The sequence below is a fragment of the Monodon monoceros genome, unplaced genomic scaffold (assembly GCF_005190385.1).
Source record: "Monodon monoceros isolate NGI ecotype Baffin Bay Population unplaced genomic scaffold, NGI_Narwhal_1 Super_Scaffold_10, whole genome shotgun sequence".
NCBI lineage: Eukaryota > Metazoa > Chordata > Mammalia > Artiodactyla > Monodontidae > Monodon > Monodon monoceros.
Window position 1 is genome coordinate 1,518,633 of NW_021703766.1, and position 14,420 is coordinate 1,533,052.

Here is a 14,420-nt window from a genome sequence, read left to right on the forward strand (position 1 = left end):
CCGGCCTCTGTGCGCTGCCCCCCTTCACCGCCCCCCCCGCCCCCGCTAGCCTCCCCACCCCCCGGGCACCCACCTGGCCGTGCGCCCCACCTTCCCATGGACACACCTGTCCCGTCATCTGAGGACTCACAGGGATTTGTCCAGCTCGGAGCCGTCCCCTCAGAACCCGCCCACCTCTTCCCTCTCTGACTGTGGGGCTGGGGGCTGGGACTGAGAGGTCGGGGGCACTAACGTCACCCACTTAAGGAAAGCAGCCCGGTGCGGCCTGAACACGAGGAGCCAGCAGGCACCGCTAAACGAGTCCCAGGCTTCCCCGGGACTCTCCTGAGACCGGGGGCCGACAGCCCCTGGCGCCGATGCCGGAGGCTGGAAGCAAGCCCGGCCCTCAGCTCCGCCCACATGGCACACGTTGGGGGGGGATATCTAGGGCGAGCACTGCTCCCAGGCGGGGACAAGGTGCAGGAAGCCACGCCCCAATCTGCGGGCTGCAGCCCTGCGCCCCGGGCCTGACCCGCCCGCCGACCTCGCCTTCGGAGGGTCAAGCTGACCTTCACACACCAAGGCCCCTGGGCAGGTACGCAAGCCAGGAAGGCCTCCTGCCTCTGTCCTTACCGTGGAGTCACAGTAAAAGGACACCAGTGGGAAGAGGCCGGGATGGCGGGACCGCAGGCGGCTGAGGCCGAGTCAGAAAAAAGCTGCGCCGAAGGCTCACAGGACCTTCACGGGCCCTCTCACCAGAGTCCCACCTCCCTCAAGTCCCGCGCTGGCCCCACGTGCCAAGAGGAGCCAAGGACACGTGAGGTCACAGTCTCAGGGGCGGCCCCCTCGTGCTGCTCCCACCCCTGGGGCTGCAGAGGGCACTTCAGCCAGGAGCAAAAGCCTCCATATAGCAAGTGTTCACAAAGAAGCCCAGATGGGGCCACGGTGCGGCAAGGGCAGGAAGGTGTGGAGGGCAGGCAGGGCCTCGGGTCTGTGCCCCAGCAAGTGGGAAGCAGGCGGTCTCTGCGGGACACCTGTGTCACCTGGGGATGCCCAGCTGTCCACCGCAAAGGACAAAGGTCCGAGTGCAGAGGGCCCGTGGGCACAGAGCGGGCCCTGGGCTGGCAGCCAGACTCACCTCGCTGTCCTGCGTGATCTGCACCTGCTCCCCTTGAGGCACCTGGGCGATGTGGAGGTGGCCCTGTGGGATCCGCAGAAGAGAAGACACCAAGAAGCATCAGAAGAAACAAGAAACGCTCTCCGAAACGTTTGTTCCTGATTCTCCACTCGCAGTTCAAGAAAAGACAGCTAAGGCCTGAGTGGCCAGTATCACACACGCATGGTGTGAGCTTACTAAACACCCTCTTGAAGTTCTACTTTAAGGACATAACACAGAATACTTCGCAGTAATTCTTAAAGGGGCAATGAGGCCTAGGAAAAATCTGTTAAATCTTTAAATGTTACTAAACAGGCAAATTTAAGAATGTGAAGGACATACAGGAAAAAGGAGAAACCACAATTTTCCAGAAAACTAAACTGACAAGCTTTTTTTTTAATTGTACTATCAACTCAGAGGGACCAGAAACCTCATGGACTTTCAGACAGGGTCCCTAGTGACCTGGGGGTGCTGGAGGCTACACAGCAGCGTGACTAGGAGGGTGGGTGGCAGTTGTACATGTGTCTACACAGAAAACACGTCAGCCAACTCTTTTTAAATCAAAGAAACACATGACTACTTAAACAGCTGAAGTAAACAATAAACGTGGTTCCAAAGTATCAGACTCCAAGTAAAATGCATTTATGTTTGTAGATACAGGCAGCCAAATAATTCCTGTAAACCTTAACTTAGCTCAATGAAATGAATATCCATTATCTTATTTAAAATTCTACCTTAATCAAAATGGACCTGAAAATAAACTACTGTTGAATTTTCTATTGCTTTCATTTTACTGCGTCTGTGTAAACCCTCTATCACAGTTATCTCTTCTGGAGTTCTTTCAAAGAACTTCCTTGCTAACGAGATTAGAGTAACCGCTTTTGCGACTGTCAGCTAAACAAAGAATCCACTGTTTATAACTGTTCCGTCTCCCTTGGAAGAAGAACTCTTTACAACCCTCCTCGGTGCTCCCGGGAAGCCCTCCCTTTCCAGACAGCGTGCTGAGTGCAGCATCAAACCAAGGCCGCCTGGGTCAGAACCAGGTCTCCAGGAGGCAGCCCTGCAACGAGGCCCACGGCGAGGAGGCTGGGTGCCTAAAGCATCCCCAGGGTCCCCTGGAAGTTCCTGCCCCGCTCTCCCACGAAGCGTCGGGAGGAACGTCCACCTGGGCCGGCAGCACACAAGGGCGACTCGTCACACAACTGAAAGAAACTACAGAATGACTAAGGCCACCAGCTCTCTCCGCTGGCCGCAGAACGAAGTTATTCTTCTCCTCTCAGTAACGGGTGCCCATGCTTCTGAACTGAGAAAATATCTGTGATACATCTTGATGTCTCCCAGGAGGACAGGCAGAAGCGCACAGGCAGGGGAGCCGCGAGGGGCCGGCAGAGAGGTCTACGAGATGTAGGAGGCCTACCTTAACTATTTCTACTTGGACCCCATCCCAGGCTGTCAGCGGGATCCAGAAGTGCAGGGGGAGCTGGTCGTGGCGCCCCTCCCCCTGCTTCCCAGCCGTGCCCTCCCCTTCCACTCGCAAAGGCAAACTGGTGAGAAGTACATACTACTTGGACCTGTCCGTCCTCCCCGATCTGGTGGATCTGGACCTGCTGGGCGTTGGCCAGGGCGTAGTGCAGGGCCTGAGGCGGGGGCTGCTGCAGCTCACTGGCGGGCGGCGGCGTGCTCATCATGGTGTCTGCGGGGAGATGCACAGGAGCCTGAGCTGCCATCCTGGGGCTTAGCCCACCTCTGCCTCCCTCTCTCCCCAACCACACTGCCCACGGAAATGAAGGGAGAGCCTTCGTTCCTGGACTTCCAATGTGCAGTGTCGTGAGCAACAGCTGTTAGACAGCGGGGCTTTCTCACCTGTAGTCAGCGTCTAAAGATCCAGTGACCCACAGACACAGATGGTTCCCACCTACTACGTAAGTGAAGCTCCTCAGATGTAGTGACAAAAACGGAAAACGAAAAACAGGAAAAAAGTGCACACTAAATTCTGTGTCAGACCGGCGCAAGGTAGGGACCATGGATAATTAAAGTAACTTGGGGGAGGGAGGGACTTCCTCAGGGGTGCAGCGGTTAAGAATCCGCCTGCCAATGAAGGGGACACGGGTTCGAGCCCTGGCCCAGGAAGATCCCACAGGCCGTGGAGCAACTAAGCCCTTGCGCCACAACTACTGAGCCTGTGCTCTAGAGCCCAGGAGCCACAGCTACTGAGCCCATGTGCCACCACTACTGAAGCCCACGTGCCTAGAGCCCGTGTTCCGCAACAAAGAGAAGCCACCGCAATGAGAAGCCCGCGCACCGCGACGAAGAACAGCCCCTGTTCGCCACAACTAGAGAAAGCCTGCGCGCGCAGCAACGAAGGCCCAAAGCGGCCAAAAGTAAATAAACAAACAAAAAACTAACTTGGGAGAAAAGTTCCATCCACTCAATTAAAGGAACACTTCCAGTAAAAGTTTACTTTCCATGTTTAACCCAGAGTGAGATACGTTTGTTTTCATGTGTTGTGTATTACTTTTAACTGTAATACTATCTCAATCAGAAGAATTTTCTTATACACTTAGAACATTAGGACTCAGGAAAAAAAAAATTTTAATTTTCAACGTATATACATATTTTTGTTCTAAAGAATGGATTACTCAAAAAGACTTCTAAAGATAAAACCATATTACATTAAAATGAAATTCTGTGAGAAGTAGAATGCTGATATGAATGGAAAGAGGAGAAAGATAAAATGTCTGATTCTTGAAGAAAAGAATTTTCCTGCATTTTTTAATAGCTTAATGGTGGGTATCAAATTGACATGGTATAGATTCCACTGGCTGCCTTTCAAAAAGTTACAGTATAACAGTATTAAGATGTTAATACTTATGAAATTCAAGTTGTTGAATTTACCATGTCATCAATAGCTCCCTCTAATTATGCAACGTGAAGACTAATTTAAATCTATGTTTTACAATCAATACTGATATCAAAGTGCAGTGCAAAAAACTGCATCTGTTACTTGCTTGTGGTCAAGAATAATCCAAGAGATACGGCAAGTGACCCCAGGCAACGACTCACGCTGAGGGAGGACCACGGCCCCCGGCGGTGACACGGCAAGGGCAGCCCCTCAAAGGCCTCGCCTCCACTGGTGGCGCTGCCGCATGTCCAGAGAGACACACAGTCAGGAGCTGGTTCTCTGCGACCCTAACGTTCTGGGCGCTACACGGATGCTCCCCAATGAGAGCTGTGGGGAGAAGCACTGGGGGCGGAGGTTTAAGCCACCTTAAACTCAAGCACATACGAAAGTTCACATGGTGTGGCCAGACAGCAGGGTGAGATACAAACGTTTTAATAAACTGATATTTTTAAAATCCCTTGAAAACCAGTGATGTTGTGGTCTGTGTTCAAATTGGCAGTACTAATTCAGCTTTAAATAGACCAGCCTCGGCTCAGAATCTCACTTGTAGCATCTGTCTGCTGATACTTCAAAAGAGAACACGGCAACTCCAGCTGGAATTACTACCAATTCCAAATTAACGGAATCCTGGCTAAATCACATGTTCCTGGATTATGTCTGTCACCAGAATAGCCTTAAGGAGCAGATTCGCTGGGTCAGGCCGCGAGTCCGCAGGAAGGACAAGGACGAAATCCCAGAGGCCCTTTAACCAACCACCCCGTGCTGTATCGAGTTTGGGCCAAGTAGGCAGTACGTTAAAGTAGAAAAAGATCCAGTCAACAGAAAGTTACAGAACAACGTACTTCCAAGAGTTTGATGAAAGAAGAACGTGGTCCGTGCTCCTCTCAAAACTCCCAGGGCTCCAGCGCCCGAGGAGGGGTCGCCCTCTGGCTTCCAGCGGACCGCCCGAGACAAGTCCAGACCCGTCCCAGAGCCCGGAACTCGCCCCCCGTGCTCCCCAGACACACAGCACCTGAGGCAAAGGGGGTGCGATGGTGCCGGCCTCCCTCAAATGCTCCTTAAAAAGGCACACCTTGACCCCCGCCCCGACGCAGTGCCCCCTGCTGCACAACCCAGGCACAGAGACCCAGGTGGGCGGAGGCAGCAAGGTGCCGGGTGGCACCATGGTGTCCGTCCTCCGAGGCCCATCAGGACGACACAGAGGGCCCCCTGCCCCTGAGAAAGCGCCCGTCACTCTGGCCATGGACGCTGCTGCTGCAGCCAGCGGACCTTCCCAAGCCACCGAGGCCGGCCAGAGTCCATTCCGAGCCACACGTCCTGAGGCTCAGCGCCTGCCCGGCCACGGCACTGAAGAGCCCCTCATGGTGGCCATTCACCACCCGCAAGAGGCCACGGGACCAACAGCAGCACTGAGAGTTGCCAGACCCACAGCCTGGGGACCTCCCTGGTGGTGCAGTGGTTAAGAATCCGCCTGCCAACTAAGCCCGTGCACCACAACTACTGAGCCCGTGCGTCACAACTACTGACGCCCACGCGCCTAGAGCCCGTGCTCCACAGCAAGAGAAGCCACCGCAATGAGAAGCCCGCGCACCGCAACGAAGAGTAGCTCCCGCTCGCCGCAACTAGAGAAAGCCCGCACGCAGCAACGAAGACCCAACACAGCCAAAAAGAAAAACAAAAACAAAACAAAACCCACAGCCTCTTAGGAGGAACCCTGACACGTTTATGAACAGAAAAACAGAGGAACTAAAGACACGCAGCTAACATTAAACTGAATTACTGTCATTCAACTGAAAGAAACACTAATAACTGGAAGAAAAGCAAAACAACAAGTGAGCGAGGGTAAAGACAAAGCACGACATCACCAGCCTGTGATGGAGATCAGACCTCAGGGGCAAAGGCCACCTGAGTCCCCAACCACAAGGTAAGAAGCGGATGCAAGGTGGCCAGCCCAGCAGTCCAAGCACAGCTTCAGGACCCAGTACCCTCCTGCTCCAAGGTGGGCCGGACAGGCTTGGGGCCTCACGCAGCTGCTGGCTGGCAACGCCGAGCCTCAGACCACCGCCCAGAGAGGCAGGATCTGAACTGAACACAATCCCGAGGGGCCCGCCTGCAAGTCAGCTCGTCACCTGTCCCGGGCACCTCCAGAGGCGGGGACGCGGGTTCCACAGCCCACCTCATCTGATGGGGACAGGCACTGAGCACGGCCGTGCTGACCAGGTGGCCCCGGGGTAAGACGGCAAATCCCCGGCCACACTGAAACCTGCGTCCCTGGAGCCACAGTCCCCACACCTACCCTCTTAGGACCACAGAGCCAGTCCGGTTCGGCAAGGAGCCACCCCCAGCGGGGCCCCAACTGCTACCTAAGTTCCCAGGACAGAATCCTGGTGGTGACAGAAAGGCCGGGCTCCTCACCGAGAGACCCTTCAATGCAGGCCCCGCACAGAAGCTCTGCTCAGGGCATGACCTGTCTGGCCCACGAGAGTCGGCTACCCCCAGCTTGCATGATTCACATGGCTAAGGCCAAGTATCTGATAACCACCAAACCACCAAGGAAAACCGCTTCCTGAGGTCTGGCTCAGCAAGATTCATAACCCTGTAAGGCCTCCAGGTGACCTGGTTTGTCACCGCAGCGCTTCCAGAACGAGAGCTCCGCCCACCCTGCCCGCTGCTGCCCCTGAATCCCGGTCCCGATCCCGGTCAGGGCTCAGGTCTGAGAGCCACTGCCCCGGGACCGTCCGCGGGAGTTAAAAGACCATTTCTGTTACAACGTTTTGAGACGTCTTCGGTGACAAGCAATGCTGGTCTCCTTGTCACTCCTGGTGAACTTTCCCAGCTGTCCTTTCAATGCCTGAAAAGAAAGCCTAAGACCTTCCCGTTCTTGAGGGTGAGTATAACCGAGGCTGCACCCCAGCCTTCGCCTGCAGACGCCACGCGGACGGTGACAGTGACAGTGAGCCAGCGACGTGCTGGCCCAGCAGGCAGAGGGAGCAGCGCTCAGGGCGGCACCTGAGGCGGTCCTGGCCCAGCTCCTGCTGCTGAGCCCAGGATGCCCTCCACCTAGACAGCTGCCCCGGGAGCCTCTCGGGGTCCGGCCGAGGCTCCCCGCCTCTCACAAGGCACGTTCTCACTCTGACCGTCCCCGGGGCCACCTGCCTGGGCCACCCTGCGTCATACCTGAGGCGCCGTACGAGGACGAGGACGGGGTTCTCCTGGAGAAGCTCTTGACGGCCAGGCTCTGGCCTCGCTGTTTTCGCCGCCAGGCCGTCCGACATTTGGAGTCGATGCTCTGTTTGATTCGATACCAGTCGGATTCCGTGATTCCAAATTTATAGAAGAGGTGACCTGCAAGAACACACCCGAGGGGAGGCTCTGTGAGGCACGGGCCTTCCGCGCGGCTGGTGGTCAGGGCGCAGAGCCAACAGGAAGCGTGACGGGCGAGAGCCGCCTCAGGCCTGCCTGTCGTGTGCAATGATCGCTTCTCATTTATTCAGCTTTAACCTATCTGACGTGATCCACCCCCACCAGATGGAGTCGGGCAACAAGCTGGAGGTGAGGGTTCGCACAAGCGTCCTGGATGCCCCGCGCTCCAACCGTGCACCCTGATTTCACGCACGGCCTCTAGGGTTCTGAGGCCGAGATGGAACGCCAGCTCGTTCCTCCTTGCTCATGCCTGCCTGGCTGCCTCCTTCCCTCCTCTCAAGTCTGGGCTCCAGCGAGAGCTCAGTAACCCTCCCCTCAAGCAGCCCACTTCACTCCAGAGTCCTCCCCCCCGCCAGCCCCGTCCCCGGCGCTCTAACACTTTAGAGAGCTTAGATACTGATGGCGTTTACACCGCTTCCCCCACAAACACGGGGATCTTTGTTCTCCTCACCCACGCCTGCCAAGAGCCCAGAAGGTCCAGGCACAGGACAGACGCTTACCCATTTGTTGCCTAGATGCTGGTTACAACTTTCTTCCACTGCTACTTGAGCCTGAGGCCTACGGAGCTTCCCTTGCCTCTCCGTCTGCCTCCCTCCATCAGAACGAAACTCCCTAAGGGCGGACATAATCCACTCCCTGGGGCCCCACCGCATGCCCAGCCCGGCCCAGCCGAGTGGGCATCACCTCCACTGGACCGCTGGCCGCAGAGGGCAGAGCAGCCCTCTGGCACCCTCGCTGTCCGCCCCTGCGCCACGGCGAGCTCTCAGTGCGGGATGTGGGCATCTGAGACCACTTACCAGCAAGGAGGAAACCGGGTGGCAGATGGAGACCCCTCCCTGCCAGCCCGCCCAGCTCTCACTGGACCACTTCACTTCTTCCTTGTGCTGAATCAACAGGGAGTAACGGTCAGGAACACGGGAACCACAAAAAATGCTTTTCAACAGGGTGACCTCCTTTCTAGCTGGTCATGAAGCTTCGCTGATTAACGGGAAAATAAATGCATGAAATTCAAAAATTTAATAATAAAAAGATTCAGCTCGGGGCTTCCCTGGTGGCGCAGTGGTTGAGAGTCCGCCTGCCGATGCAGGGGACGCAGGTTCGTGCCCCGGTCCGGGAAGATCCCACACGCCGCGGAGCGTGAGCCATGGCCGCTGAGCCTGCGCATCCGGAGCCTGTGCTCCGCAACGGGAGAGGCCACAACAGTGAGAGGCCCGCGTACCGCAAAAAAAAAAAAAAAAAAAAGATTCAGCTGAAAAACTTGCTGTCTTGGCTACTAAGAGCACCCAGTTTGGAGCGCTGCTGAGAGATCCTTTGATGCCCAATCCGTAAACTCTGCTCTGTGGAGAGCACAGACCCTGGGAATAATCAAAACAAAGGAAGCCTTTGTTTTCTTAACTAGTTGTTAAGTTTCTTTTGTCTTGGAAAGACACTTAACTTTTTTGTGAACATAGCCTAAGGCGTTTTTGACTCCAAACAGAAAGACAACCAAAATGTCTGTCACCTTGATAAAAAGAAATTGGGTTAAGGAGGGGCAGGGTTTACAGGATCAGAGAAGATCAACTGCAAGGTAGCCTCAGCCCCACTTTGTCCTCCTGCAGAAAAGGAAGCACATAAAGGAGGTGGCACCTCTTTGCTGGTTTTCAGGTCATCTCTAAACTAACTGGAGTCATCGCAATATTTACTGAGACGGCTCCATGCCGGGTACGGCTCTAGATGCAGGGTGGGGCTCACAAAGTTCCGGCCAGTTACCCACATGAGTGACAAGAGAACCCGACTACCAACCGTAGTTACCACAGAACTCAAATACTGACTGAGCCCAACTATGAGAACAAGAACCGTATAGTCACAAGGGGACCCGACCACTAACTACAGCTCTACAGTCACAGGAGGAGCCAACTACCCACTACAGCTACAGAGGAGCCCGAATACAGGCGAAGAAGTGGCCACCACACGTGTCCAACCACCTCATTAGGTACCTGCTCCAATACAGAAGGACACCCTGCAGGCCACCCTCAGATCCCCTCATGCCTTCCCACGCAAGGAAAACACCTTCCGAATGCCTCTAGGGATTAATGAGATCATGCAAAATTCCAAAGCTTGTTAGTAATGGAAGAGAATATATACAACACACACGTGGGCACACAAGCATAAGAAATGAGCGAAAACATTAATACTTAAATTCAACTTTGTAAAAACCAATCTGCCAGTTCAAAACCTGGCTTACGTTGGGTGGGCTTCCTCTGACTTTGCTAAAAGCGTTCTTCAACTTTTCTGCCAGCCCTGAGCAACCTCAGCTGAGTGAAAGGAGGAGGAACCTCTTACAATGAGTGATAAAAAGATTACTTTGAATTAACTGGTATTTCACACTTGTTGAAGCATTTTATCTCAAGTCATTTGATGCTCCTAAGAAAACCTCCTGAAATAAGAACGTCAATCTCCTCACTTCAGCTCCAAACCGAGTTATCAGTGAGGAGTGAGAACCAGCCTTAAAATTCGGGCCTCCGGCGCCCACCCAAGTGGAGAAGAAACGGCCACAGAAAGCCCAGCAGCGCCTCCCTCTGCCCAGACAGCAGCGGGCGCCCGTCCGCAGACGAGCCATGTGGCCCCCCAGCAGCCCGGGGAGACTAACGCACTGCTCCCGAGTGCTGCCCGGGCGCCCCCCGAAGACCTGAGCGGGTTCCCGTCCCTGCTGACCACCTCCCCCTTTCCAGGACGCCCATCGCTGACACTGGTGGTTCCCGGCTCTCATGTGAGCCCCACGAGGGGCTGAGATGCACCGCAGGAAGGACAGACAAGAAAAAAGGCGCGGGGCTTGGAATCCTGTGTACTCAGGGAGGGGTGTGGGGTGGCGTGGGGCTTATCGGTCACAACGGAATGAAAACCAGGGCACTGCTAACATAGCCTCGAGTTCCAGGGAGAGGGAAGCAGAAACCTGAGTGCTGGCAACTGACTTCTTCACGTGACGGTCTCAGCTCCCGTGTGGGCACCGCGGAGTCCAGCGTCCCGGCCACAGAGCCAGGCTGGCCCCCTCTCCCCACACGCGGGAGCCGCAGGCGCTGGGCACAGCACCATGAGTGAAGCCGCTCCTCGGTGATGAGGAGAGCCCGGTGGCCGCGGTCGGCAGCTCCAAGGTTGCTGTGAGCCAGGGCGCCCACTCGCGTCCGTTCTCACAGGCTCCGTCCCGCCACCAGCCCACATGAACCACGACTTCCTCCCAGCTCCCAGAGACACATGCTGGGCCCAGAGGAGCCTGATCACCAAGGTTCCAAAGAACCCAGGCCCTGCGTACTGTGCCGAAGTGTCCCCCAAGATTCATGTCCGTTCCAGGACCTGGGAACGTGACCTCCCTTGGACACAGGGTCTCTGCAGACGTGACTAATTAACTGCAGATGCAGTCACACTGGAGTACAGCGCGCTCTAAGTGCAGGACGACTGCTGCCCTCAGGAGAGGAGACACACAGACACACACACAGGAGCAGATGGCCGCGTGACGACGGACACGGAGACTGGAGTTACGCTGCTACAGCCCACAAAGGCCACAAGCTGTGGGCCTCTGCCAGTGGCAACACAGACCCATCCGTAGCCCTGTGAGGCAGCGCGGCCCTGCCGGCGCCACGGTCTCAGCCCCGTGGCCCCAGACCCGGACAGGGCACCGCGCGGTCGGCGGAGCTCGGGACGGCAGCCCCGGGCCACTCGGGCAGCCCGCCGCACGCGAGCGAAGCCCCGGCAGCAACACCATCTCTGCCCCGGGGGGACTGACCCGACGACAGTCCTCCGTGGACATGTGACTCCTCCGTCTGTGCCCAAGCTGCTGGGGTGCTCGTGGGATCTCAGCACGTCGGCGCCCCCCTCACGGACGTCTCCAAGGACCTGTCGACGCTGGGGAGCGCATCCACCTCATCTCTGCTCTCATCAGGTCAGCCAGACGCGTCCTGCAGCCTAAGCTGACGCCTGTGTGACCCACCGGTACAGACCCTAAGAACTAAGGCTGTAACACTCTCAATTCGGGGGGAGGCAACCGCGACGCTCTCAGGCCACATGCCTCCTGAAAGCGTGGCCAATTTTTTTTCAGTTACAATAATGATCTACTTTTGCACAGAGCACACGAACTACATGGCTGGTTATCCAAATTTCCGGGAGGCCTGTCAACCCTTGGGAACCCTGAAGAAGGTGGCATCCCGCACGACTTCGCTCTCCCTCAGTAACCTTGTTCCCTCTCTAGAAGAAGTGCCTATGTGTTTCAAAATGCTGATTTTCTTCCCTTAAAAAAGAAAGGGAGGAAAATACTTCTGACACTCAGAAAAGAAAAATGTAAGTCCAGTCTTGTCCACAGTGAGGTGGGCGTGGCTGGTGGTGGCAAATGTATTCTCTGGGTCAGGAATTCCTCTATTTTAAGGACACCCACAGGCTTCCCCTGCCTGAAAAAGAAACTGTAGGGACTTCCCTGGTGGTCCAGTGGTTAAGACTCTGCGCTTGCAATGCAGAAGGCACGGGTTCGATCACTGGCTGGGGACCTAAGGTCCCACATGCTGCACGGCGAGACCGAACCATTAGAAAAAAGAAAGAAAAAACTGTAAGCTAAATGTAGAGGGCAATTTGGGCTGCTTACACACAGCAGCTGTCCGCACGGCTCCCCGCCAGCCCCCCGACACCCCCCACCCTTCTCCGAGGCACAGGAGCCTCCGACAGAACGCAGGCAGGCCGGCCTCGCACCAGAACACCCTCCGGCCCACTGCGGGCTCCACTGTACGCACGACCACCCCGCTTGTAACTCAGAAGCTTGGGGCAGTAAACCTACCACCCGCTGCCAGAGAACCGGTGACCCCTGCAGCACGCAGCAGCCATGGTGGCCCCCAGGTGACCCTCAGTCCAAGCCTGACATTCCGGCTCACGTTTCCAGAACCCCTGGCATCAGCCAGCGCGCTGTGAGGGTCCCGGCTGGCACCGTGCTCTAGAGCGGGGGCGCTGCCTGCCATGAAAGCAACATTCTTTTGGAACACGGTCACGCCGATCCGTCCGCATTGTGAGAGCGGCTGCTTTCAGAGCCAGGCAGGTACGACCCAGGCCTCACAAAGCCTAGAACACGGACGGCAAAGCCCTTACGCACCTGTCAGTTGGCCTGGGCTCTGCCCACCGTGCCCAGCTTTCCTCCCCCCCGAGGGCTGACCTCAGCGCGTCCCACGGGTGGGTTCTCAGGAGCCACCCCACATGATTCCCAGGCTCCGAGACACGCACGGGGACTCGGAACGGCCGGGGCCATGAGCTGGGGACCAGGAGGACGAGCCCCCTGGGGTGAGGCAGGGACTGGACGCCCAGCTGAGTACCTGTCAGGAAAACCCGCAGCCAGGCCACACCCCAACTTCCACCAAGGTCAGTGTGCAGACACAGGAAAGACAACTCCGCCTGTGCATGAAGGCTCCCGGAGAGCTCCTCTCCCTGCTTCTCACCGTCCCCACCCAAAGGCCCGGGGATCGCCGTCAGAGCTCTGTGTGAGCAACGAGGTCCCCCGGGCAGGATGGCACCCCTTCTCTACTGTGAGATAGTGAACTCTGGGTAATTGGTTTTCCATTCCATTTCGCTAACTTAGACTCTCCAGCACCAGGTTTTTCAGACGTGACCACCTAACCCTTCTGCTGGAAGCCTACGTGCTTCTCGTGTGTCTTTATCGTAAGCCGTGTCGAACACCTTCTGGGTCGGGCGGGCTCTCGGGTGAAACCAGGCCAGCGGGTGCTGACGAGCAGGAAGCGGGCACGCCGCACCCCTTCCAGATGTCACCCGGACGATGCCGTCACGACAGACTCCAGCCTGCGCCACCCTCACAGCCACGCGGGGGATCCAGATCAGTATGACGAGGTCCCCGGCCCCACCAGCAACGGCAGCCCAGAACCCTAGCCCTCTAGGACAGGGACGAGGCGGGTGGCCTGCCCGCCCCTGCGCAGCCCGGGACAGGCCGCTGTCGGGTAGGGAAGGCTCGGCTTTACCCCTCCTCCCTCCTCGAGGGCGGCCCCAGGTCAGGGGGGGCCAGGGTCTGAAAGGCCCCCACTCCGGTGTCTTTGCCGCGGGCCAGGCCCTGGGCAGCCCTTCCTAAAGGAAACGTTCAATCCGCAAAGTCCCCCCTTGGCCCCGTGCCCAGGTCTGACCCCGAGCCCCCTCCCCCCGACAGCATGGTCCCACCCTCAGTGGAGCCCTCCCGCAGCCGGCACGGGGTGGCGCCAGACACTCACAGCGGATGCCGTAGATGGTGAGGGGGTCGAGCTGCTTCTTGCCGTGCTTGCCCTGGCCCGAGAGGTTGGAGACGGCCTGCACCTCGCGGTGGAAGAGGTAGTCCAGCAGCGTGAGCGCCATCTTCTCGGCCGTGCGGCAGTTGGTGCTGATGTGCAGCATGTCGGAGGGGATGATGGCGCAGCGCACCCGCATCTCGGGGTTGTTCTCGTCCCCCAGCCACGTGCCATTGGGGTAGTCCTCTGCGAGAGAGAGGGGTCTCGGTGAGCTCCGGCCACTGCCCCCGCTCTCTCTACCTCCAGCGAGGCGGCCCGGGCCGTTCCCAGGACAGGCAGGGGGCCCACAGAGAGGAACAGGGTAGCTGGCGCTCCTCCCGCCCAGGAGGAGAGGCGGGAGACCCCTGCCTGCGAGCGCGCCGGCACCCCGCCAGCTCCGTCTGGGATGAGGGACGATTTGGGAGGCACACAGTGGGCACTGGGCCTCCCGGCTACACCCTGACCAAGTGGGCCAGCGCCCCCCACCCAGCCTCCCTCTCTGTCACAGCCTCCCAGGATTTGCAGGATTGACCACGTGTGTGAAAGGGCTTGACGGCTGTCAAACAAACATCAACTTTAAAAAGGCTTATCCTTTGGCAAAAGGAAACTCCACTTATGATCACAAATCAAGAGAACTCTTGACTCTGCTTGGACACCTGGCCGCTTTCCAAACGCTCCCTTCTGATCCTAACGTGGAGGCAAG

The 14,420-nt window shown here is 57.1% G+C and overlaps 1 protein-coding gene across 12 annotated transcripts in view; it reads right to left on the reverse strand.

Moving 5' to 3' along the window:
- BANP (BTG3 associated nuclear protein) overlaps positions 1 to 14,420 on the reverse strand; it is a 105,102-nt gene that overhangs the window by 30,140 nt on the left and 60,542 nt on the right. For 9 of the 12 annotated variants that reach the window (XM_029200939.1, XM_029200981.1, XM_029200949.1 and 6 more), the window contains 4 exons: positions 13,685 to 13,924; positions 7,215 to 7,382; positions 2,698 to 2,828; positions 1,118 to 1,189 (listed from right to left, as the gene is read on the reverse strand). In XM_029200939.1, the coding sequence (XP_029056772.1) occupies positions 1,118 to 1,189; positions 2,698 to 2,828; positions 7,215 to 7,382; positions 13,685 to 13,924 (611 nt within the window). The remainder of the gene's footprint in view (positions 1 to 1,117; positions 1,190 to 2,697; positions 2,829 to 7,214; positions 7,383 to 13,684; positions 13,925 to 14,420) is intronic. The other 3 variants (XM_029200991.1, XM_029200973.1, XM_029200931.1) reach the window with 1 other exon arrangement.